This window comes from Megachile rotundata, chromosome 7 (assembly GCF_050947335.1).
Source record: "Megachile rotundata isolate GNS110a chromosome 7, iyMegRotu1, whole genome shotgun sequence".
Lineage (NCBI taxonomy): Eukaryota > Metazoa > Arthropoda > Insecta > Hymenoptera > Megachilidae > Megachile > Megachile rotundata.
This window is the reverse complement of record NC_134989.1, coordinates 13968010-13994384: the sequence shown is the minus strand read 5'-3', so window position 1 is coordinate 13994384 and position 26375 is coordinate 13968010. Positions and strand designations below refer to the sequence as shown.

The 26375-nt window shown below is 42.2% G+C and overlaps 2 protein-coding genes and 1 long non-coding RNA gene across 41 annotated transcripts in view; 2 read left to right on the top strand and 1 right to left on the bottom strand.

Annotated features, from left to right (window-relative positions):
- shot (dystonin-like protein short stop) overlaps window positions 1–12384 on the top strand; it is a 105072-nt gene extending 92688 nt beyond the window's left edge. For 23 of the 37 annotated variants that reach the window (XM_076533406.1, XM_076533404.1, XM_076533399.1 and 20 more), the window contains 8 exons: window positions 543–694; window positions 6268–6430; window positions 7182–7319; window positions 7402–7585; window positions 8633–8695; window positions 9017–9136; window positions 10323–10382; window positions 11004–12384. In XM_076533406.1, the coding sequence (XP_076389521.1) occupies window positions 543–694; window positions 6268–6430; window positions 7182–7319; window positions 7402–7585; window positions 8633–8695; window positions 9017–9136; window positions 10323–10382; window positions 11004–11166 (1043 nt within the window). In that variant the 3' untranslated portion in view covers window positions 11167–12384. Of the gene's footprint in view, window positions 1–542; window positions 695–3116; window positions 3224–5460; window positions 5523–6267; window positions 6431–7181; window positions 7320–7401; window positions 7586–8632; window positions 8696–9016; window positions 9137–10322; window positions 10383–11003 lie in introns of those variants that run through there. The other 14 variants (XM_076533402.1, XM_076533412.1, XM_076533409.1 and 11 more) reach the window with 11 other exon arrangements.
- An 842-nt stretch (window positions 12385–13226) lies between these two features.
- Window positions 13227–23674, bottom strand: LOC100880929 (uncharacterized). Of its 3 annotated transcripts, none has more exons than XM_076533417.1 (9): window positions 23246–23674; window positions 22106–22508; window positions 20622–20785; window positions 18419–19568; window positions 18223–18344; window positions 16408–16695; window positions 14823–15360; window positions 14498–14751; window positions 13227–13717 (listed from the first exon to the last, which is right to left on the bottom strand). In XM_076533417.1, exons 1-9 carry the CDS (start codon window positions 23672–23674, stop codon window positions 13571–13573), a joined length of 3495 nt encoding a protein of 1164 aa, XP_076389532.1. In that variant the 3' UTR covers window positions 13227–13570. The 3 variants fall into 3 exon arrangements, 2 of the variants coding, with proteins under 2 accessions (XP_076389532.1, XP_076389533.1); XM_076533418.1 differs by having other exon boundaries at window positions 16408–16692; XR_013038700.1 differs by having other exon boundaries at window positions 13576–13717; window positions 14498–14765.
- Window positions 20781–26188, top strand: LOC143264771 (uncharacterized). The gene is made up of 3 exons (XR_013038704.1): window positions 20781–21467; window positions 22049–23879; window positions 25916–26188. It is a non-coding gene; the product is annotated as an uncharacterized LOC143264771 (long non-coding RNA).
- The last annotated feature ends 187 nt before the right edge of the window (window positions 26189–26375 follow it).

Here is a 26375-nt window from a genome sequence, read left to right as displayed (position 1 = left end):
AATCACGATCATCTTTTCTGCCATAAAACAAGAACCCAGTTACTGGATCATCGCAACGATAATAATATAAATATATATTCATCCCCTCTATTATCGGACATTCTATAATACACTGTATTTTTGTTCTTTTTTTCCCACTATACACTCACACACGAACATACCGCGTGCGCCGCTATCATCACTCCAATAATTACTATATCGCTACTATCGCTAATTACTATTATCTCCGCCAATCGCTGCTACCTCTATATTTCTCTCTTATCTTTTCTGCTCCTTCTTCTCTGCATACGTACATAAATAATTGACCGAATTGACCCCATGTTCCGCTGTTGATAACGCGCATGATTATTCGATAACGCTACTGTAAAATTATATACCCCTGTTGCTTTACTGTTTCTTCTTTTCTGATCTCTATTGACCTACGCTCTTTTTCTCTCTTTCTGTATAAAACAATGTAACTTGGCCCTCCCTTTTTATACACCTGGCATACATGTCCTGTAACGGCTTCCTTCTAACTTGCGTGCACGCAACACACTCTGTAGCCAAGGGAAGAACGAATATCGAGCTGCGAGAGCAATTCATTTTGGCGGACGGTGTCAGCCAGACAATGACGGCCTTCAGATCGAAGCCGAGTCCAACCTCGACGCTGCAACGTACCAATATCTCGTCGGCGAATGCCGGACCCATCACCAAGGTAACGTGTGTGTCACATTATAGGATTCCGTCGGTGGATCCTGAAGGGACATCTGCGAACTCTGGCAATCGAACGATTCTCAGATTTCGGGGATCCATCGGGGATTTAGCTCTTCGTTCATGTGATCAAGCAGGAGATGCACGGGGCTTTTGCAGTTTGAGGGGTTGTGTTTGGGTTGGTTTCTGTTCGGTTGGTTCCGAGGATTTGAGTGTGGAGTTAGGGGGTGAGGTGTGAGGGCTTTGGTTGATCTGGAAGATTTATGTGGAGGTCTTATACTTTGGTACAATCTGTGTTTTGACGAAAAGAATGTCAAAGTTTTAAGAGTTGCAATTTTGGAATTCGTGAATTTTTAATTTTTTAAAATAGTACAATTTTAAGTTTCCAAATTTACATATTGTTGAGGCAGTAAGTTTTTAGTTACCACATTTTTGAAATTCAATATTACAAATTCTTGAGAGGGAAAATTCTTCAATTTCCAAGATTTCTGTTTTCCAAAATTTTCCAAATTTCTGAGTCCTGAAATTTATGATTTTTCAAATTTCCAAAATTTCAAGTATTTGAGTCAATAATTCCCAAATCTCCAAGTCTCCACATCCCTAAAACTCTAAATCCATAAATCTCTAAATCCCTAGATCTCCAAATTCCTAAATCCCTATGTCCCTAAATTTCTAGATTCCTAAATCTTCAAATCCCTAGATCTCCAAATCTCTAAATCTCTAAATTTCCAAATCCCTAAACCTCCAAATCCCTAGACCTTCAAGTCCCTAAATCACTAAATCCCTAAATCTCCAAATTCCTATATCTCTAAATCCCTAAAACCCCAAGTCCCCAAATTCCCAAATCCCTAAATCCCAAAATCCCTAAATCCCTGCATCACCAAATCCCTAGATCCCCAAATCCCTAGATCTCCGAATCCCTAGATCCCCAAATTCCTATATCTCCAAATCCCTAAAACCCCAAATCCCCAAATCCCCAAATTCCCAAATCCCTAAATCCCCAAATCCCCAAATCCTTAGATCCCCAAATCCCTAGTTTCCCAAATCCCTAAAACCCCAAATCCCCACATCCCCAAATCCCTAAATCCCTAGATCCCCAAATCTCCAAATCCCTAAATCCCCAAATCTCTAAATTCTCAATTCCCAAAACTCCAAATCCTCAATACCCTAAATTCCCAAATTTGCAAAATTCCAAATAGCAAAATTTTCACATTTCTAGATATATTTATATCTGTAAATTCTTCAATGACCATACTGCCACGTGGACGTAACTCCTGCTTGGTTAGATCAACGGGGACTATTACATGGGCTACGCTAAAAGTTTTGAGAATCCATAAACGAAGTCAATTAATACCTTGCACTCGTTACTATTAAACCATAAATATTAAAAAATATTTGGAAGAAATCTTATACAAAATTATGAAATCCATCTTCTCCATTTTATAGAATCTTCCTTTCGAATAAAATTCAAAGTCCCTTAAGATATACATCATAATTTAAAACTATCTCGAATTGAAATTGTGTCTTGTCCAAGATTCTCAAAACTTTCAGAGCGAGCCACAAATATTCGTAAACTCATTTCTCGTGCAAACTCTGGATCGCTGGATCGTTCGTTGATCCGTTCAGCCGCCCGAAACTCGATCGATGCTCCATGGGGATTATTATGGGAGTTTTCATGCGTAGATCTACCCTACCTCTCGACTCATTTCGAAACCTATCCCCTTTTCTTTCTCTCTGCTCTTTGGGTCAAAAGCCGCACCAACTCGCTACACGGTAAGTACCAAACCACAGACGTACCAAGGAAAAAAGAAACGAATCAAAATTGGTATCTAGACTTGTTATAATCCTCGCATGCGAGCATGACAGCTTTAGAGGTAGCATTCGTCGCACCTACAGCTACCCATTTGACCTTGACGCACCTCGAGGTAGTCGCTTCAGACCTTCCCGGTTCTCCTCTCATTCCATCGGATTTTCAGCCTTCGATGTCCTTGAAAAGTCCTGGACCCTAGCCACGCTGATATGCGTCTTCGAATCGGGATCAACGTGTCGTGAATCCTTGGCGCTTCTTCGCCGAGGGAATAGAGTACCTCACCTCAGGAGATGCGATTTCACGAGACTATTTTATAGTTATTTTTTTTTCTCTCTTTTTTTTCCTGTCTCTGTGAATTTACACGTAGCGCGACGTCTCCACGGCACCTGGTCGTCCGAACGATCAAGCGAACGCGGAAGCTTTCAACAAGATGGCCGCTCGGAGCGGACGTTCGAGATGGCCGCCCAAGATGGACGTCCAAGCGTTTCACGATTATTAAACTGTTATACGAACTTTTTGGAAGCTTCAGCGTTCGATTGGTTCAGGACGAACGAGAGAAAAGGGTGTTCAACAAGACACAATCGGTATATTCCTAAACTTTTCGTTTATGGTGTAGCGGAGGAGTTTATGAACCAGCTGACGCCGATTTTTGAGAGTTTGAGGCAAAAGGAGGATCTCCCGTGCTCGTATCCCCTCCACATGCACGCCCCCTCTTATCATTGGGTAAATAAGAACTCTACTGTCTAATTTCTGCTGTCGTTGGTGTGTGACACACGGTGTACCCGGAAATAATTCATCTTTTGGTTTTTTTTTTATTTTGGTTTTCTGTTTGTGAATTTTTGAGTGATGTCTCCCTCGAATGCGTTCCCGTGTTCCACGGTGTCGTATGGCCACCGGTGGCGAACACGATACATGGTTGCTCATCTCAACGCCCGACATGTCGCGATCGTCCGATCTCATTTTGTCATTTTTATTTGCTGATATGTCATTACTCTTGGCATCCACGCAGACCGTATCGATTCTCGTGACGATATGCGCCAGTAACGTTCGCTTGTTGCAGATACACTGTGCAGCATATCAGGAACCATTTGTATGAAATTTTGATATGCAACTTTGATGCATTTATACTGATATGTGACATTTTACATGCACATATGAAAGCAGTTAATTTTTTATACATCCATAAAATGTCACTGTATATCAGTACGAATGGCTTCAATCATGATATGCAACTTTCACAAATCCACACTCATGCGACATTGATATGTAAGTACAAAACCATTTCTGTAAATACCTAGTCACGTTGCATATCACAATAAAATTTGTATATCAAAATCCTGTACAAAGAAACGCAGAAGACATATCACCGTAGCATATCGTTTACATAATAGATAAATCAGTATTATCCATGTTCGATATGCAACAGTGATATGATATCTGTATCAGCAACAAGTGTAACCTATATTAATTTCTCAAAACGGCGTAGTTTGGACGATATGCATGTGGTAGAACTGGTAGATAAGCTTGAAAGAAACGTCCAGACATCTCTTCATGATTTAGTTTTCTACCTTGGTAATCAAACAAAGCGCATGTCTCGCGGGTTTCCATTTTCAACGCATTCCGAGATCACAGTATTTAGTTCACGGGAAATTTTCTTTTCATTTCGAAGTTTCTTAGTCTGAGTTTTGAACTGGATGCCTCTGAACGAACTCCCTTCCCAAGTAGAATCACCAGGGACTCTTCTACTTCGTTTCGAATTCGAACGATCGGCACCCTTGACTTTTAACGGAGATCTATAGATTTGGTTTATGAGGGTTTTTTTAATGTTTTATGTAGGTATGTTAAGATGGAATAGTAATGATCTGTAGTTAGATGTGACAGTGAAAGATTGTTGTGTAGATGAAGATATTTTGGAGTACGTGGCGTTGTATTATGCAAAGAAGTACCACGCGTTGAATTAGTACGCATTACAGTACCACGCGCAGGGTTACTGCGCATTGGAGTACCACGCGCAGGCTTACTGCGCATTGGAGTACCACGCGTCGAGTTACTGCGCATTGGAGTACCACGCGTCGAATTACTGCGCATTGGAATACCACGCGTCGAATTATCACGCGTCGAATTCCCACGCGTCGAATTACCACGCGTCGAATTACCACGCGTCGAATTACCACGCGTCGAATTACCACGCGTCGAATTACCACGCGTCGAATTTCCACGTATCGAATTACCACGCGTCGAATTACCACGCATCGAATTACCACGCGTCGAATTACCACGCGTCGAATTCCCACGCGTCAAACTACCACGCGTCGAATTCCCACGCGTCAAATTACCACGCGTCGAATTCCCACGTGTCGAATTGCCACGCGTCAAATTACCACGCGTCGAATTCCCACGTGTCGAATTGCCACGCGTCAAATTACCACGCGTCGAATTCCCACGTGTCAAGTTACCACGTATCGTATTACCACGCGTCGAATTCCCACGTATCGAATTACCACGCGTCGAATTCCCACGTATCGAATTACCACGCATCGAATTACCACGCGTCGAATTACCACGCGTCGAATTACTACACATTGCAGTATCACGCGTCGAATTACTACACGTCGAATTACTACGCGTCGAATTATTACGCGTTGCTGTACCACGCACCAAATCACCACGCGTCGAATCCTCACCCGCCAAATCCCCACTCATCAAATCACCGCGTCATATCACCCCACGTTACATTGCCCCAAATTGAATTACATAAGATTAATTATTTAACTAGTCTACCAACATTAGTATGTTATGAAATTAATTGATCGAGGGTGTCGAACGTTTCGTAATCTCTATCCAGAATCTCTCGCGAGATACAATCGCGATACGCGTTTCCGCGGATATGGTGAACTACTGTATCGATATTATATGCATAACGAGATCTCTCCTGTATTGCTGTATTGGTGCGTGCATAGTGGCGTTGATCGGAGACACTTCGAATCACCATAAGCTACTCTATCTCTCCCAACTTCCTCTGGTAAGTTTGCATGCATCTTTTATTTACTATCATCACGATGGTCTCTATCTCTGTGGTTCTTTTTATTATTTATCTTCTTAATTATTCTGTTCACTTCCTTCGATCGATCGATCGGTTTCTTGTTGTAGTACGGTGGCCATGAAAGGTTGTAAACGAACGACCGAGCAACACCGCGAGACTATGATGTTTTTTCTTCGTATCGATGAGGAAAATTGTGGGGTAGAACGGCTATTACAAATAATTTTATAAATATTATTATGTGTTTTTTAATTCAGAAGATAAAATATTTATGTTTGTTATTATGAGGATTTAATAACTTCAAAGTTTAATTCAAGTCAAATCTTTCTTATATAAAATCTTTTACAAAATTGTATAAAACTAGTTGTTTGTAAAAATTACATACAGAACACAAAATTGTGAATTTGCGTATGTAAATAATTTGTAGGGAAATTTTTTTTAATTAATATTGAACTGAAAACTAGCTTAATTTACTAGCTTACGTCACTAAGATGTTATAAAACAAAGCTGAAATTTTTTTATGTTTCTACCTCGCAACGTTCAAGTATCGTGTCAACAGCATCGACGCGTCCAATTAGTGCGTCGATCATTCAGAAGAAGACCTCTTTGCTGTTTGTTTGCTTCTCTGTCTCTAACGTGCATTCGCTCCTCTGATAGATTGCACCTTTTCGTTATCTCGTAGACTCTTAAGTTTCGTTTCATCTGATCTGTCATTTCTACCGCGTAGGTGAGAGAACGCAGCGCTCGAAGCGTCCCTATGGGACAATCACGTGCATCCCGCTCCTCGTTGAGCGCCGGGACGCCCGACAGCCTAAGCGATAACGAGAGTTCCTTCAAAATTGGCTCCGCCAGGAAGACCAGTACGCCTTATAGAAGCACCATTACTCCAGGTAATTTACGCGCCGAATTACCACGCGTCGAATTATCATGCGTCGAATTACCATGAATCGAATTACCACGCGCCGAATTACCACGCATCGGATTACCACGTGCTGGAATTGCAACGCGTCGAATTACCAAGCGTCGAATTCCCACGCGTCGGATTACCACGCGTCGAATTACCACGCGTTGGAATTCCAACGCGTCGAATTACCACGCGCTGGAATTCCAACGCATCGAATTACCACGCGCTGGAATTGCAACGCGTCGAATTACCAAGCGTCGAATTCCCACGCATCCGATTACCACACTTCGAATTACCACGCGTCGAATTACCACGCGCTGGAATTCCAACGCATCGAATTACCACGCGTCGAATTCCAACGCATCGAATTACCACGCGTCGAATTACTACGTGTTGGAATTGCAACGCATCGAATTACCACGTGTTGGAATTGCAACGCATCGAATTACCACGCACTGGAATTCCAACGCATCGAATTACCACACGCTGGAATTGTAACGCATCGAATTACCACGCGTCGAATTACCATGCGTTGAAATTGCAACGCATCGAATTACCACGCGCTGGAATTCCAACGCATCGAATTACCACACGATGGAATTGCAACGCCTCGAATTACCAAGCGTCGAATTCCCACGCATCGAATTATCACGTGTCGAATTACCACCTGTCGAATTACTACGCGTCGAATTACCACACATTGCAGTATCACATATTATAAATAAATGTCATTGCAGGTGGTAGTCGTCCGTCTAGCAGACCAGCGTCGCGGCCAGCGTCCAGACCAACAAGTAGACCAGGAAGTAGACCAGCCTCTAGACAGGGTAGCAAACCTCCAAGCCGTTATGGTTCAACGCAATCGCTCGATAGTACCGGTAATTCTTACAAAAATTCTCCCTTTATATATCAGTAAGATCATTTCTGTATTCCTTAAATTCTGTATTCCTTTAATTTCAGACGATTCGAGCAACCTAAGCCGGATTCCTCGTAGAACAACCGTCAGCACAACAGGGAACACTCCAACATCCAGCAGACACAACAGCGTTTCTGGAAAACGACTTGGAACACCAGTGAACGGTTCTAGTTCACGTCCCAGAACTCCCACAGGTCTGGTTAGTCCTGCCAGTGGGGTTCCAGCTAGGTTCGTACCTGTGAAACGTTGTTCCCGTGTGTTCACCTGAAAGAGGAAACCTGGAAATTGCGCAAGAAGAACTAACTCGCATCTTGTCGAACGTAGATCAATTGATTTTTATGCATCGTATGTACACTGTCGAGTACGCTAGTCTTTGCTAGGGAGTGGCTATGTAGCGAGAGGAGGCGTTATATTTTATGGTTATTGATGCAGTTTGTAGCCGTGGGTTAGATATTTGTGTATTAGGTATATGTATGCTGGATATCTGCACGCTATGTATCTGTACGTTGGATATCTGTACATTAGGTATCTACCGGTCAGATATCTATACGTTAGTTATCTATACGTTAGATATCTCTGCGTCAGATACCCATGTACTACATATCTGTACGTTAGATATCTACATGTTAGGTATTTATGTATTAGTTATATTGTTACGCGATAAAAATCCATGCGTTGCATCGCTATGCGTTATACATTCACATATTGTACTACTACGAATTAGATATTAGTCCGTTGTATTACTACAAGTTAGATATCCGCGCGTTGTATCACTGCCAGTTAGATATCTGTCCGTCACATATTTATACGTTGCATATATAATTTTAACCTAACGTTTCTTACATTTGGAAGAATAACTAATAAGTGCTTAGTTACTAGAAAGGCCAACGCAACAAATGTTGATACCTAAACATGCTACTATATCTAACCTAACCTAAAAATAACCCTAGAAAAGACCAGCGTTCTCGGCACTGTACACGAAAGAGATGCACCGTCGTATTCGCATCCCCGTTCCGTAAATGTTGGAATGATTTTCTTTTTTTGATCGACGATGTCATGTGCGAGATCAGGATATGTTAATTCGTTGTCCCCGGCATTTTGTTACCTGATTATGTTGTTTATTTCTCTTTCGTTCTCCTGATTTCACAGCCGCGGTATTACAATCTCGACACGCGATTTAGAGTTTAGAACGCCTCGTACCACGCACATTAACCAGTCGTTTCTAAACGTGTTAACGACGATTAACATAAATTTTGGTTAATAACATTTTTTTAGGTTTGGCACAATCCATAGAGCTTCGAGCATTCCAACCCTGACTGGTGTCGGCACACCGATCAGGTAAACTGAATTAACGATTATAGAGAATTGGACAAATTGGCTGTTAGCTTTTGAGACAAATGGGTACTAAGGGTGATAAATTTTCAAATTACTGTACAATATCATCCCCAGTTGTTCAATGCTCGCGGCAATGGTGGAGGTGACTCATTCATCGTGCGTTTCATTTCTTTGTTTCTCTCATTTATGTTGCCTTTACTTTTGGTTTCGGTTCGACGCTTTTTACTCGGGCTTTTTTAGTTCGCGATTATCAGAACGACGAGACGCGCCGATAAGCTATATATGTTCATGCGTTTAACTGATGATTCGATGATGATCGTTTAGCCGTTCGAGGATTCCCGTGTACGTGGGTACTGATATTAAATCCCCACAATCGACGACCAGCAATATTTCAACTCATTCTACGCAAAGCAACCACTCGACGGTTTCTACCGATTCTACCGGGTATGGCCGATCTATTTTCCCGCTTTTAACACTGGCTCGCTTCACTTTTCTTTTCTTTTCTACACCGTGTGTATATGTTATATGCATGCTGCACATGTATTTTTTGTTTCATTCTACATATTCTTTTGAGTTGCTGTCATATTCATGTGGAGAATTTCGATCAAGTGTTTACCGATCTCTGACTAATTTCTTTGAATTTTATTATTTAAGGCGTTGTATTTTTGCGCTGTACTTTTGTGAGTTGTATCTCTACGCGTTGAAGTACTAAACGTGTCGTAATTCCACGCTCCTTACTTCCACGCATTGTAATTCCACGCGTTGTAATTCCATGCGTCGTACTTCCACGCTCCGTACTTCCACGCTCTGTATTTCCACGCGTCATAATTCCATGCTCCGTACTTCCACGCGTTGTAATTCCACGCTCTGTACTACCACGCATTGTAATTCCACGCTCCGTACTTTCACGTCTTGTAATTCCACGCGTCGGAAGTACCACGCTCCGTATTTCCACGCTCTGTATTTCCACGCGTCATAATTCCATGCTCCGTACTTCCACGCTCTGTACTACCACGCATTGTAATTCCACGCTCCGTACTTTCACGCCTTGTAATTCCACGCGTCGGAAGTACCATTCTCTGTACTTCTGCGCGTTGTAATTCCACGCTTTGTATTTCCACGCCTTGTAATTCCACGCGGCGGAAGTTCCACGCTCCGTATTACCACGCGTCGTAATTCCACGCTCCGTACTTCCACTCGTTGTAATTCCACGCTCCGTATTACCACGCGTTGAATTACTACACGCGCCATATTTCTACGCGCCGTATTTCCACGCGTGGAATCACTGTACGCGCCATATTTCCACGCGTCGAATTGCTGTACGCGCCGTATCTCCATGCGTCATACTTTCACGCACCGTATCTCCGCACGTCAAAATCCCACCCACCCCCTATCTCCCCGCGCCGTATTTCAACGCGTCGAGCGGTAACACTTGAAATAAAAATTTGTCCCGCATCATCGCATTAGTCATGAAAGCTTCTACTTCACGTAGAACCCACATCATCCCCATTTGGTATTAGCATGGTATTTGATTTGCAGTTTGGCTTATCGCTCCGTTAACGGCCGTTTACCGTGCACCGCTTGTGACGTACTAATAATACAGTATCGTGTCTGTTTTCCAATACTATAGGAGCAGCTCGATGTGTACAAATTCAGCAACTAACACCTCGTCGGCCGTTAAGCAAGCTAGGTAATCATCGTTTCGGTCTGTGATTCGGTTTACATATTGGTTTTGTCGCTTGATGTTCATTGTCGTCGTTGTTCGTTGTGTTTGATCACTTGACCGTGTACCATACCGATCAAATCCGGATATAGCCTGGTATGAAATTGACCCGATCAGGCTATGTACATAAATGATACGCGTGATCGATTTGGGATTAATCATCGATTGTTGGACTAAGTTCCATGGGAAATGCGATGCCATTGGTGTCACTAAGGACTGAGTGGGTGTGGTTCCACAAAGACATAGATTAGCACTGTATGTAGAGGGTAGCATGTAGAGTACTTTTATAATTTAGGAATTTAGAAATTTTTATATTTTTAGATGTACAATTTTCCACACTTTATTTTTTATTTTTTCAAGTAGCAAATTTTGACCATTTCAAACCCCAAGGTTTCCAACTCTTGAATTCTTAAATTTCTCAATTTTATAAAATTTTTAAGTTTCTCACCTATCCTGACCTAACCCAAAGTTCTCAAATTGCTACTTGATTCTGACGTAGTACTTCTATCACTAAATCTGTGGAACCTAGCCCATTCCAGCTACAAGAACACAAGTTAGCAGTATACTTATAATTCTAATTTTTGCCAGAACAAGGACACCGTCCAGTGGGTCGAGTACTCCACTGCCGCCATCGCTGAAGCTGTCGAGGAAGCCTTCAGGAGCCTCGGACACGTCGGTGTCGACGACCCCTGCCAGTCAAAGGAGAGGAAAACCGACGCCGATCGATCAACGTGCACCATTCCGATTATAGTCGCGCCATGGACGTAGTCGCTGAAAGGCCAAAACTGTTCTCGAAGCCGTGATCGTGTCAACGAGACCGAGATCACCGCCTGTTTTGTTCACGGGGCATCCTCGTCGACGCTACGCTTAGAATATTCTAATAATATATTAACGATTCGTACCGCGAGGGCGCCTCGAGAGAGAGAGATGAAATTCGTTACTAAAGCTTTTTTGCTTCAAGGAGAACTTCATTACCTTTTTCCTTTCTTTGTTAAAATCCCTACGAAGCGAGGTTCTCCTCGAGGATGCCCGAATCGAAAGAGCTTAACGTTATCGAGATATTTTGTAAAAATATACGCATAGAAAGCGCGGGTGACACGCGCTGCTAAGAGAAATTTATCCCAGAATGATGATGTGTGTCTGGGCCGTGCAGAGGGCGCCACTGTGGCGCTCAGTATGGGCCCGATTAGCCGGTGTTTCGTAAGAGTGTTTCTTTACGGAATGATAGCGATAACGATTTATCAATTAATGTAATTGTAATTTTACGTTATCTATAGGACTAGGTTTTTACCGGTCGTTAACACGAGTAACGTTTCATGTTCGTGGAAATGAAATCATTCGTCGCTGGTGTATGCGTATTTCGCGGCGCACGCGTCGCCTGACTGTACCGATTCTATTTTCCGTTTACTACGATTGTAATTTCTTTAATGGATCCTTCGCGGAAGGAGCAACGAATCGAGAAAGATCGTATCGTTTTAATTGGAGATGTTATAGGAACGATGTGTATATACTGCTCGGTTGTCCGGCACGGTAACGCGGCCGGGAATCACTCCGCGAATAAGACAGTTTCCTAGAAATGAAAATGAAAAAAGACAAATTACGCTACACGCAACGATTTTGCCTTAAGTCTATCGCCGTAATCGCTTTTGCGCGAATCGTACCTGCCCTACCGAAGCGGACCGTGGCGCGGACGAACGAGCGGGCCCTAATTTCTGATCCGTACTTTGGCTTTGTTCGATAATGATATTTTTTTTGCAGAAAGGCATTTCCGACCTTCCTTCTTTCTTTTTTATGTTTTTAGAATGCGATTAACGCGATAGCACGATTCGTACGATGATGATGATGCGATTAATCTATTAACTATTCTTAAATGTTAATCTCCTGTTTTCGCTTTACTTGAAGGTTCTGTATCGTCGCTACTAATTGCAGTGGAAAAATATACGCAAACGCACACGCATTTGACACCAAACTTTCAATATGTTTTTTATTCTTTTTTCATAAGGACCAATGTAGCGAAATTGGAAAGTTAGGTTAGAAATCTGGAAACTTAGAAATTTAAGTATTAACAAATTTAGGGATATAGAAATGTACAAATCTGCAAATTTAAAAATTTGTAAAATGAGCTAGCTAGGGATTAGGTAAATGAAGTGCTACGCATCGAATTTCCACGCGTAGTAATTCCACGCGTTGTAATTCCACGCGTAGTAATTCCACGCGTTGTAATTCCACGCGTTGTAATTCCACGCGTTGTAATTCCACGCGTAGTAATTCCACGCGTAGTAATTCCACGCGTTGTAATTCCACGCGTTGTAATTCCACGCGTCGAATCACTACGCGTGCTATATCTCTACGCGTTGTAATTCCACGCGCCGTAATTTCACGCGTAGAATCACTACACGTTCCGTATCTCCACGCGTCGTAATTTCATGCGTAGAATCACTACACGTTCCGTATCTCCACGCGTCGTAATTTCACGCGTAGAATCACTACACGTTCCGTATCTCCACGCGTCGTAATTCTACGCACTGTAATTCCATGAGCTGTAATTTCACGCGTAGAATCACTACACGTTCCGTATCTCCACGCGTCGTAATTCTACGCACTGTAATTCCATGCGCTGTAATTCCACGCGTAGAATCACTACACGTTCCGTATTTCCACGCGTCGTAATTCTACGCACTGTAATTCCACGCGCCGTAATTCCACGCGTCGAATCACTTCATTGAACTTAAAAACTCAGGAACTCAGTAACTTAAAATTTAAGAAATTCTCCAAACTTCTTAACATGAACCATCAAAAAGTACACCAAAATTCGTGTAAAAAGTTATCGTTTATTATAATTATCGAACATCGCGGTATATCGTATTTACAAATCATTCACAAACTTAACAAGCCTATTTACAAATAACAAATTCACAAACGAACCGTATATAGCTATGTATATAGAAATCTTTGAAACTTCCGATTAAATTCGACGAGAAAATTAGTGCCTTAAATTGGGACGGATCGAACAGAACGGACGATCGATCCGAGACTGCCTAACTTCTTTGTTTGCAACAGTCACAGACTATCTTGTATCCTCGCTCGAAGACTGGCGTATACTTTTAGGCGACTCGTTGAAAACTTGCGGACCATAGATCATCTCACGAATATCATTATTTACGTGACAGTTTCTGAAGTCGTGCTTTCAATCCCGTGGCGCTTATTTTCAATTTCTCAACTTTATTTTTGTTCTCGAATTTCTTTCGCATTTCTTCCACTCGTTCCTTACGTATTCGTTGTTGCTCCTTCTTCCATATATCCTGAAATATTAATAAGGAGAAATTTAGATGGTTTTAATGTATTGGCGGTTTTAGGAGTTTTTAGGGTTGGGTTAGGTTTAGTGATATTGATAGTTAGGTTAGGTTTATTGATATTGATAGTTAGGCTAGGTTTAATGATATTGATAGTTAGGTTAGGTTGAGTGATATTGATAGTTAGGCTAGGTTTAGTGATATTGATAGTTAGGCTGGGTTTAATGATATTGGTTGGTAGGTTAGGTTTATTGATATTGGTATTTAGGTTGGGTTTATTGATATTAATAGTTGGGTTAGGTTTAGTGATATGAACAGTTAGGTTAGGTTTAATGATATTAATAGTTAGGCTGGGTTTAATGACATTGGTTGTTAGGTTAGTTTTATTGTTATTGGTAGTTAGGTTGGGTTTATTGATATTAATAGTTGGGTTAGGTTTATTGATATTGATAGTTAGGTTAGGTTTAGTGATATTGATAGTTGGGTTAGGTTTAGTGATATTGATAGTTAGGTCAGGTTTAGTGATATTGATAATTAGGTTAGGTTTATTGATATTGATAGTGAGGCTAGGTTTAATGATATTGGTTGTTAGGTTAGGTTTATTGATATTGATAGTTAGGTTGGGTTTATTGATATTGATAGTTGGGTTAGGTTTAGTGATATTGATAGTTAGGTTAGGTTTAGTGATATTGACAGTCAGGTTAGGTTTAGTGATATATATAGTTAGGTTGGGTTTAGCCTAACCCTTTATCTACATACACAAAAGAATATCCGAATAGAAGAACATACTTTGAAGTCTCTGCAGAAGCCGAGCCACAAAATGAAGAACGCGCTCGGATCAGCGGTGTCCAGATTGCTGCCCTTGGGCGTATACTGATAAAACTGCATCACAGCCTTGAATTTGTTTTTGGCTTCCACTAGAGCCTCCTGTTCATTCGCCAACTCTTCCGCCGCTTCCCTGAAGAACGAATCCATCTTCTCCTTAAACGGGCCCGAGTTGTCCGGATCAGCTTCCACCACGAGGTTGCACTTCTCTGTACAAACTGCAATAGAAAGACTGAAATAAAGAAAAGTGCAGCTGTAAGACTGAAGACGAAGCTTGGATCAATTTTACCTTGCAATTCTTTCCGTAACCTGTCGAGTTCTCCAGAGATGTAGTCGAAATTGATCGTCGAGGCAGCCTCGATGTCTGTCGGTTCGGGAATCGGCAACGGAAGAGGTTCCTCGAAATTGTGATCCTTCTCTTGAGCCAATCTCGCTTTCACGACGTAGTGGAGCAACGTGACCCCTGGAACGTTTGATTTGACGTCCCTTAATTTCTCCAGGATCTCTAGGCCGAAACCATCGGCCTGGCCTCTCGTTCTGTTTCCGCCGTTCATGTAATTCCCCAGAGTGAGAATCAACGCCATCACTTTTTTTAAGGAACTGGAGTTTCGTAGGAAGTCGCAGGTGGTTCGCAGATTTGTTAATTTGGATGATAACGAGGAGATGGCGTCTTGGAAGTCGGACTGGAACATCAAGCACGCTATCCTCTCCGAAAAGTGATTTATACTTGATAGCTTCTTGAGAAACACCTCGGGACGATCTAGGGGCACTTCTGGATTTGCTTCCTCGAAGGATTTTATGTCCTCCAGTTCTTTCTGCGTTGGTCTCTGAGGAGAGAAATTAATTTTTTATTGTTTTGTCTGGTGTCGTTCGTTAAATTCCTGCTGTGGGAGATGCTTGGTACGGTGTGTGATTGGTGCCTTGGAGAGAGTGTTGGATGAGTGGGTTTTGTGGGCATTGTGGGTTAGGGATATTTAATTCTACGCACTGTAATTTCACGCGTCGTACTTCTACGCATCGTTTATTCCACGCGCCGTATTTCCACGCGTTGTAATTTCAAGCACCGAATATCCACGCGTCGAATTACTACACGTGCCAAATCACTACGCGTCGAATTTCCACGCGTTGTAATTCCACGCGTTGAATCACTACGCGTGCTATATCTCCATGTGTCGTAATTTCACGCGTAGAATCACTACACGTTCCGTATTTCCACGCGTCGTAATTCTACGCACTGTAATTCTACGCGCCGTAATTCCGCGCGTCGAATCACTACGCGTGCTATATCTCCACGCGCCATAATTCCACGCGCCGTAATTCCACGCGTAGAATCACTACACGTTCCATATCTCCACGCGTCGTAATTCTACGCGCCGTAATTCCACGCGTCGAATCACTACGCGTGCCATATCTCCACGCGCCATAATTCCACGCGCCGTAATTCCACGCGTAGAATCACAACACGTTCCATATCTCCACGCGTCGTAATTCTACGCGCCGTAATTCCACGCGTCGAATCACTACACGCGCCGTATCTCCACGCGCTGTAATTCTACGCGACGTATCACTACACGTCCCGTATCTCCACGCTCCATAATTCCATTCCCCGTAATTCCACGCATTGTACCACTGTGTTCACCATATTTCTACGCGTCATATCTCCTCATATTGAATTACCACACACCCCGTATTTCCACGCACCGTACTCTCACGCTCCGTATCTCCACGCTCCATAATTCTCTGCCTTGTGTTTCCAATTATATTATTCCCTCTCATCATTATATAGTACTTGCATACCCCAACCCTTGTAAATACACTAGAATTATCCGAGCAGCGATAAGAACCGAGTACCGCATAAAATTTCAAACACTTACGATTTCATATATTTGCTGCAACGCTTCCAAACTAACAACACTCGTGTCCAGGTAATAAACTGCATTCTCAACCTCGCAAAAGTCCACGTGCAAACTTTTCTCCAGTATTCCCACGGTCTTGGATCGCTTCGAGTCGAGGATCTTAGCCGGTTGCACTTTAGACGGTTTCGAAGCGACGTCCGCCTTTTTTACCGGTTTTCTCTCGGCCACTTGGCGGGAAAACAGTCTGGTGAACTCTTTGATGTCTAGATTTGTCTCCTCCTCGAGCTCCGCCCATAGTGGACCCTGCTAATTATCAAATTTCATTTTTAACTTATTATCGTTGCCTTTTTTCTAAATTCTTATCATTGATCATATTTTTCTTCGCTGACTCAACATTTCATTCTTAACTTTTTTTATCACAAATCATTTCTAATTATTATTAATCATTTATTTATAATCATGTTTTAATCTCATCACATTTATTTGTTGATATGTGTTCACGATTGTGAGTGAAAATGAAGTACATCATATCAAGAGTATACAAAGTAATAATCTGATTATATCATCAATGGTTGTCGAGCAAAAGGAGATACAAACAAAGAGGGTTTATCCAACAAAGACGTCTACCAGGAAAGTACGTCCATCAGCATTGCAATTAATTTCCATTCTTGCATGCCACGAAATGCGCTCTAATGTACTCGCGCTGTTATTGATCAGCAGCAATTACTATTACCCGCGCGAGTGTTGATCAGCCAATCAGCATTTGATTAATCAGATGAATGTCAATGAAACGTTGAGAATACCTTTGGGACAAGCTCGGAGGGGTTTCACGCCCAAACAACCGCCTCTGTATATAGCCTCTGTTTCATACGTCAACGACATCAAATATAGATTCAGCCAACAAATTACTTCATCCTACTAATTTACTAATCCGAATTTCACCCCGCGTAATTAGAATCTTTGATAGCATTACAACTACACTGCAGATATGTCAAAGTCCACAATGCTAACATAAATCGTTCACTGTGCGAGCTGGATCATAGATTATTTACAGTTGTTAGTTACATTTGGTAAGCTTTGATGCGTCAGGATGCATTTGTGGATGCAGTTATTTAGTTTTGGTGTATTATTAAAATTATTGGTCTCATTATAACATAATTCTAGTTATAACACATGTGTGTATAGGTCTCTCATATAATTTAGAATAAGTTGACAGAGGTTAAAAATAATGTCAATCCTTCTGAATTGTCAGAGGGACTAGTAACCTCACCAACCAATTGATACAAATATAAATAATAAATAATAAATCAATCAATAGTGCAAATAATATTATTTATACTAATAATAGTATAAATTTATAATAATATAAATAATAATAGTATAAATTTATAATAATATAAATAATAATATATACTAATAATAGTACAAATAATAATATATAATAATAATAGTATACATCAGGGATGGCCAAGCTCCTTGACAGTCCAAGCCATTTTTCAAAATTTAAAATGTTTCGCGAGCCGCAATTTTCGATGGCGCAGTTTTCGATGAGTCATATCATTCTTAACTTGGACGGAAACGAAATTTGTTACAACGTTGCACTTAGTCTTTCATATTTGTCGTCAGTAATTTCAAAGACATTTTGAAACACATACGGAACGATAATAATTTTTCAAAATATAATAGCACAAAAATGAAAAGGGAACTTGGGTACATTTATCGAGAGCCACAAATAATCTTTCAAAGAGCCGCAGGTTGGCTCCCCCTGGTGTACATAGTAAAATAATAGTATAAATAATAATCAATCAATCAATCGATTGAAGACTTAATTACCTGAACGGCAGAATCCGCAACGTCGACGGACCCACGATCTGTTGGCACCACTGGCACCAGGATCCTCGTCCAGTACAGTGGCTTCATGGGCACCTCTGGACACAGAGGTTCTTTTCTCATACCTAAACAAAAACCACATTTTTATCATCGGAAAACCTTGAAAGCAACCCATGTACCGCGTCGTTCTGTTACTCACACGCTCTGCTTGCAGGGTTCCAACCTCCAACCGGAGGTATAGGTAAAGGACTAGGTCCTGTCGGTGCGTTCCCCGCTGGAGGAGGCGGTGGCGGAGGTGCACCCGGCACTCCCATAAGCGGAGGCGGCGGTGGAGGTCCTCCCATGGGTGGCGGAGGCGGTGGTGGAGGAATTCCTCCGATTAGAGGCGTCGGGGGTGGTGGAGGAGGAGGAGGAGGCGGTGGTCCTCCGGATACGGAGCCTATCGAAGGGGCGGGAGGTGGAGGGGGTGGTGGAGGAATCGGTGGACCGCTGTGCAGTCCGAAGGACGACTGCGAGGATTGTGACGGGGGTGCGGGTGGCGGAGGCGGTGGTGGCGGAGGTACGGAACTGAAGACGGGTACCTGGGGCGGAGGTGGAGGAGGTGGAGGTGGTATGGAGGCTATTAGTTTACCTATGGACGGTGTGGGAGAAGGCGGTGGAGGCGGAGGCGGCGGAGGAGCGGGCGATTCTCTGTGTATTTCTCCGGTCATGGGCTGCAGCGGCGGCGGAGGAGGAGGTGGAGGTGGCGGAGGAGGAGGTATCGTCGGTAACGACGAAGGGATGCTTCGCTGAGAGGGCACAGACTGTGCGGACGTCGAACACGCAGGTAACGGAGGCGGAGGAGGTATGGAGAACGAAGGCAACGACGCGGAATCATTAATAGAACGGTGGTCCAAGAAAGGAGATGGCGGAGGTGGCGGAGGAGGTGGTGGAGGCGGGCTCGAAAACGTGACCGAAACTTGCGACGCCGGAGACGCAACCGGAGAAGACAAAGACGCTCGCGGTCGGTCCTGCGCTTCCTTCTCCTCCTCGCTTCCGGCCTTCGAGGAATCTGCTTCCTGAAGAACGCCATCACGAACCACGGACTTCTCCAGCGGAGATGTCGCTGCGTCTGTGTACTTCACCCTTGAACAATCCACGAGATTCCCCTCGGGGTACTCGGCCGTAGGAGACGTCTGCGTGGATCTAACCTGAGTTGTCTTGTCCGCATATTTCGCGAGCTCCCGCAGACGCTCTAACTCGCGTTTCAATGTTTCCTTTTCGGAGTCGCGGCGATCTTTCGTGGAGACGCTTTCCGAGTTTAAACTGACGGAGGCGGATCCCGTGTCTTTGCATTCTGATTGGTCTTCCTGAAACAGGAGCCGCATTTGTAGTAACATCTACCAGTAATAAAACTTTTGCAAGTAATAACGAATACAATTTTTGCATTTATTGTTTGATAATAAACGAGAAATTATTTGTGAAAACATTAGTTAACTTCTTAACGTTTTAAGAGTGTTAAGAGATTGAATATGTGTATAAATGTGAAATTTGTATTTGGTACTGAATTTCATTAGTTCTCAAGTTTCACCGCTAGATGGCTAGTTATTTTGTGGTCCACAAAATGCAATTTTTTAAATTCTCGAGTATAAAACTTCAAGACCACTATAAAGACATTTTCATAATTTTATTATGTTCATAGAACAATTTGTGATAATCAACATAACATAAAAATAGCTTATTTTGCAACAAATACGCAATTTTCTGTTTTGATAGTTGCATATTTGACCACAACATGGCGCTAATATTTTCAGACAGAGCGCGCGAAAATATAAAGTTCCAACAAGAATATTGCTCCTAAAATCTTGTCAACTTCCTAAATTCATTATTTAACAATAAACTATTGTCTCTTATACCTTGTTTACGTTTTAATTAACTACAGCGCTTACGTTGTTACTATAATTTCCAACATGAAATGCAAAGATAACGTTAACTTATCTTCTGATGTAGTTCCTAGTATTATAAAGTGTAAAGCGCATGTGGTACGCGTGCGATAATCAATTTTAAAAATGTTTTTTACAAATTATATTGTATGTCAGAATTAGGTAGGGTATTCCCTTAGACCGCCATTTTCTAATAGATTTGCACTCAAGTACACTTACAGTCTACAACAGTTTTTTAAAACTGTTATATCTGCTGTATACATCACAAGATAAGCTGCAAGAATTCAAAGTAACAACTACTCTTTACTTTCTTATCTGACTGCTAGATACATGACCGTTAATTAATTGTCCGCCCTCGCTAAAAAAACGAGGAATACTCACAACTTCAGATATGTCTGTATGCAGAACTCATCTTCTGTATGAACTGTACAGTACACTAAATTATAAAGACACAATCGAACAAAAAATAAAAAGTCCTACCGCAGACTCCTTGTGCGTGGCAGCATCCGTAAGTGAGCCAAGAACCCCATCCGCTACCAATTTGGAGTAGATTCTGTTAGCGAATTGTTCCAACTCAGCATCCGTGAGGGTGGACTTAAGGTGTTCCGGCAGTGCCGTTATCAGCGAATCAACGAGTCGTCGTTCTGAAAGAAGAAACCGCTTGATCGTTTTGATCATTCTGACCCAGCGATATCCAGAAAGCAAGCAAACACACGAGACGAGCAGAGAACCTATTTCACGCATCCAACGCGAGTACAAGCTTATGATAACTCCGTTCTTAGCTTCTCTACCGTTCCAAGCTTCGTCCGGCATCGAGAGTAGATTTTATCACTGGTCGCACGTCGTCAGCTCGTTTGCCAGGATTAGTTCGTAGATCGGTTCCGTGTGAAGTTTGTCATTCGAACTGAACGTCCGTGGCGTTTGTTCTCCGGCAATTCGGTGAACGATCCGCGATAAGTAACCGTTAACCTCTGACAGTGCCGAGATAATCGCGATTCGTAGAGCCATCGGAGTTGCCTCTAACGAAAATTCCTCTTCCGCTAACGAGAGCACCGCGGGACCACTGGCAATCGGGACGTGGCCTCCCTTTGACGTGCCGCGGATAACAGCCTTTCAACGCCATGTTGAAAGAGGAGGCTTTAGGATGAATTTTTTATAGGCCGTGACGAACCTCGAACGTCGAATGAGCGCTTATCATCGCTCGGTAGCGGATAGAAGTTGACTGCGGACGGGCGATGCGCGACACGTGGTGAAATCACGCCTCCCTGATAACGTTTATCATTCCTCTTATCAACGATAGGGATTTATTAATCTTGGGTGTGCATGGTAACGGTGCCAACATCTTTGCAAACTTCCTTCTTTTTACACTTCCTGGAGCCGGAGAATGTACAGGGTGTTTCATAGTTGGTCAACCACTTAACATTCGACCCTCATATACACAGTCACGTCACGTAATACACTTAGTACATATGTGTGATACAAAGCTAGTGACATTGATACAAATTGTTAATTTTATGAAACAACCTGTATACTCAGTGTTACTTGATGACTAATTTTTATAATTAATTTCCGTTGTTAACGAGATGCAATAAGTAGATATCACGTTATCAGTTAATTCTGTTTTCAAATTTTTTATCTGAAGAATTTGTGTATATTTATAGTATGTCTAAATATGTAAACATCTGCATACATGTACACAAACAAAATGTCTCCATGTATCTGCAGTACCTAAACATTTGCATACATGTACACAAACAAAATGTCTCCATATATCTACAGTACCTATACTATCATAAGGATATCATACTAAAGATCATCCTTAGTATGGATCATACTAAGGATCATGTCCTCATAAATCATCAGATCATCAGCACCAGATTTGAACCGTCCTGTACATAATTTTCCAGCGTATTTTCGCATCGAGGTCACGCGTCGAAAAAAGTAGAAATATGGAAGAGACTCACCTAACGGCAGGGATATGGAATGGTCGACCTGATGAGCATTGGTCGTTGCAAAGGTGGTGGGAAGAATCAACGGCGGCGAGGTTGCATCGGTGGTTTCCGTCTTCGCAGCTTCCGCGGCGCCAGCTAATTCTTCAGGGTCGGTAAACACGCTGTCGCTCGATGATTCTTGACTCGGTGGCATCGAGATTTCCGTCACAACCAGACTCTTGTTGGCCAACCGCCAAGAATCGGTGACCAACAGCGCCGGTCCTTGTTTCTGACTTTGACTGGTTACCGGCACCAACAACGTGTTCTCTTTGTCTTTCGCTTCCGACTCAATCGCTGATCCTTCTGATCCTTCTCTAGTAACCTTCTCTTCCGGTTCTTGCGGCTTCACTGGAGTCTCGGGTTTAACTTCCGGTACCTAACATGATTTCAACCCTTTCAGACAATTTCTTAGATTGAACGTGCGTGATTCAACGTTAGTTGCGTCAGAAGATTGATTGTTATAAAAAGATGATTAATCATTCTAATAAGATGCAAGTAATGATTACGTATGTGTTCGTATTTTGTAGGAAAATGTAACAGATAATATTTATGCGAAATAGTATTTTTAAACTGGAGATGTAGGAATGTAGAGACCAAGGGTAATGAGAGTTTAGGGTCTATAAGTCTAGGGTTTGCACAGGAATCTTGGAATCTAGAATTACTTAGGGTAGGGTGCTTGGGATTTAGAGTTTGTGATATATGAATATTTGTAGACTATTGTATGTATGTATTGTAATAGATTATTTGGAATGTAGGTATACTAGGGACGTAGCAATTTAGAGTCTAGGATGTTTGGAATATTCTGCACGCTGACATCTTGCAGTCTAGGAACCTTCAGGTGCAAAAATATCAGGGAGCTGATAATATTAGGAGTCTAGGGATATTTAGAATTTTGAGTCTGTATAGGCAATTTTGAAATATAGAGATTTTTGTTATGTTCGAATATTTGAGGTCTCCATTTGAATCTACCTATACTACCAAAGAAACCTAGAAACTTGTGAAATATGCGTCTAACAAAGGGTCACATTTCCATCAAAAGATGGAGCCAATTGAATACACCCCATGTTTCCGCTCCCAATAAGCTAAACCTAGGTGTCACGCTAACCCACTGACCTGTCTCTCCGCGAATCCAGGCGGTCTCGGAGCCTGTCTCTTGTGAGTGGCCCTCGCCCTCTCCTTGTGCCCAGTCTTCTTAACCGGCGTTTCCTCGGTGTCCCCGGTATCGTCCCCGGTATCGGTCGCGTCCTCCAGGCCATCCACGGAGTCGGGAGTGCCAGCGGTCCCATCATTCGCCCCGCGGCTCTTCTTGCCCTTCTTCTTGGCGTCGCTCTGCAGGTTGCCCATGGCGGCCTCCGATGCTCCCTGTTCCGCGAGACCCGTCCCACGAGAGGCGGTGGCTGGTGCGGCGGTTGCGACAGCGGCTACTTCCCCGGCATAGAAGGCTCTGACCTTGTTGATACAGAGGCGGGCGATGTCGCGCAGCTTTGGCCTACTTAGACGCGGCGAAACCGCGACTGCGCCCGCGTTCTCGCTCGCGTTCATCTCGATGGTCGATAACACGGCTCCTTTTCCTCCGCAGCGGCCGACGGTGTCCTCGAGGACGAACTGCTCGGTCCTCGATTCGGGGAGAGACTCCTGTCCAGAGGCCGAGAAGACAGCCCAGGCTAAGCCGAGGATCCAGGACGGGGCTCATCGGGAACCGTGCCAAGACACCACCTAGAACCGTGGTGGGAGATACACCTTGAAGGTATCGTTTGTACTTGTATCTACGTTAACGAGTTGTTGTTAACGCCTAAGAGTTCTAGGAATAGGGTGTCAACTGCGAGTGCTACAGGTAGCCTTTTATCGCGGACGATTTCTAGATCCTCGTCTAGGTGGATCCCCGTTTCGTATTAGAAGTGGTTATTGTTAATAGTATTACGTTCTTCGTCTGGGGAATGTTGACCAGCGTGTGTACGACCGTAGGGAAATAGCTGCAGGGGTTGTTGACTCTGAGCGTCTTTATACACCCCGGTTCTGTTGATCTTCGCACTCTTTGGATTTTAATCAAATTTTGACGGAGTTCAGTTTAGATGTTTACTCTGATTTAAATGTGAAAATTTGCAGTTTGACATTTTTTTAATATGATTATGTGACAATCTAGAAAATTTGAGAATATAGGAACTTGAAAATTTTTAGATATGTGTCGAGTGCCAATATCGTCCTCCTTTTTGTATCCCCTAAACTTGCTCTCAGGATCGTGATCTCATCTAACCGATTACAAGTAGATTAATGTTCCAAAACGTAATTACATCTAAAATTGCGAGATACGTTGATAAAGCAGTTATCGCGCTCAAGTGGACAGTCGAGTGTGAAATATTTAATATTAATACCATGTCGAATATATGCACTCACCTGGACGGTAGAGTTGTCAGATCGGTCCAGATAGGCAGACGTGTCATTCAAGGTTACTTCTTTGCACAAGTGTCGATAACTGCTTGCGTCAGAATCGAGATGCGTGTTTACGTTTCCGTTCAGCCGGCGTCACGCTGTCTGCCAATTTCATTCGTACACCACTCGTCACAACTTATATAGCCACGATTTTCTGTGAATCGTCCAACAATCGAACATCACTTGTTCAATCAATTCCGAAAGCACTCCCTTATTTATCGATTCCTTCACTCGAGAAGAATTCGAGGTTTGTGTAGCTTCGATCTTGCCTCTCTCTTTCGTTTTATCACCGTGAGCTTCTGGGCGACTCTTCGATGTTCGCTTTTGGTGCATGGTACACAGTCAACACCGATCGTCGGTAACTGCCTTAATTCCCACGGTGATTCGGCAAAACGAAGACATAATTGGTCGTCTCTAGGATTATTGGAAGCGTATTTATAAAGGAATATGCTTGAGATATCGTACACGTAACGAGTGACAGCAAACTGATCCGGCATAAACACCGGGACGTTTTACACAAACGGACGAATCGCGCAAACTCGCGGAACCTTGAGGAGGGACGCGAGGCACGGGGTGTCTCGAAGGATTATCGATGTCTCGGTTTATACAATATTCATTAGACACCAATCGCTGTTTTATTGCAGTTATTGATATATTTTATGTGTACCGGGTGTCCCATATGACTTTACAACTTTCACTATTTTGCAATTCTAAGTTTTTACGAAGTCAAAACAAAGTTTCGTAATTCAGTTCAGGATTTCAATATTTTAATATGTGAGAGTTACAAGGTTCATATTGCAAAAATTTGGGGCTTCAATGCTCGAAATTGTGAAGTCTTAAAATTTGAGAGGCCCACACTTTCAAGTTCTAAAATTAAAAATCTCAAAATTAAAATTAAAGTCTCAAAGTCTTATTGAATCTCAAGGTTCAACAATTTTTAAATCCCAAACTCCTAAAGTTCCAGATTCTCAAATCCCCAAAGCCTTACAGTCCCAAAGTTCCAAAGACTCCAGCTTCCAAAGTTCAGAAGTTTCAAAGTCCCAAATCTCACAGCCCCAAACTTAAAAAACTAAAAAAACATACATTCGCAAAGTTGTAAACTATCAAAGTCCCTCACTCTAAAATATAAGTCTCCAAAGTTAAAAAGTTCAAAACTATAATCTTGGAAATGATAATCCAAGATGGCCGCCATAACCTAACTTCTCCCATGAAACATAATTCCCTTCTAAGATAAATATACAGCTAAATATGCTATAAAATGCACTATGCAATATCAAGTAAAACATTGACTAAAAACATTTTTAAATATCAAATATATAAATATGCATATTTCTGTCAATTTTTCTTTTTCAGATGTGTATGGAAATCGAGCGCAATGTGCAAGAAGCGAAACGAGAACGTTGCAGAACAATACAATATGGAAACTGTATAAAATGTGAATTAATATTCTGTATTGTTTATTTGGTATTCATTTATGCGACGAGGTAGTAAGCAGCGAATTATTGTAAGGTACAATAAGCAAGGAATTGTAAATATTGTTTAATATCGTTGCTCGTTGCATATTGTTAAAATACGTTTTGTAAGCTTTAATAAATAAAATAAATACAGTATTGGGAAATATTCAAATACGGTTGATTTAGTATTCTTCTTCCGCCAGGTGTCTACAGTGCTTCCGCCATGAGGTTTTGGCGGGATATTTAAATGAGATTTATTTAATGCAGGATTTGTTAATGAACCTAAGATTATTTATGTCGTATTATGATAATAGAATATTCTTCTCTTTCCGAAAAGGCATAAAAGTGAGTTATTTAGT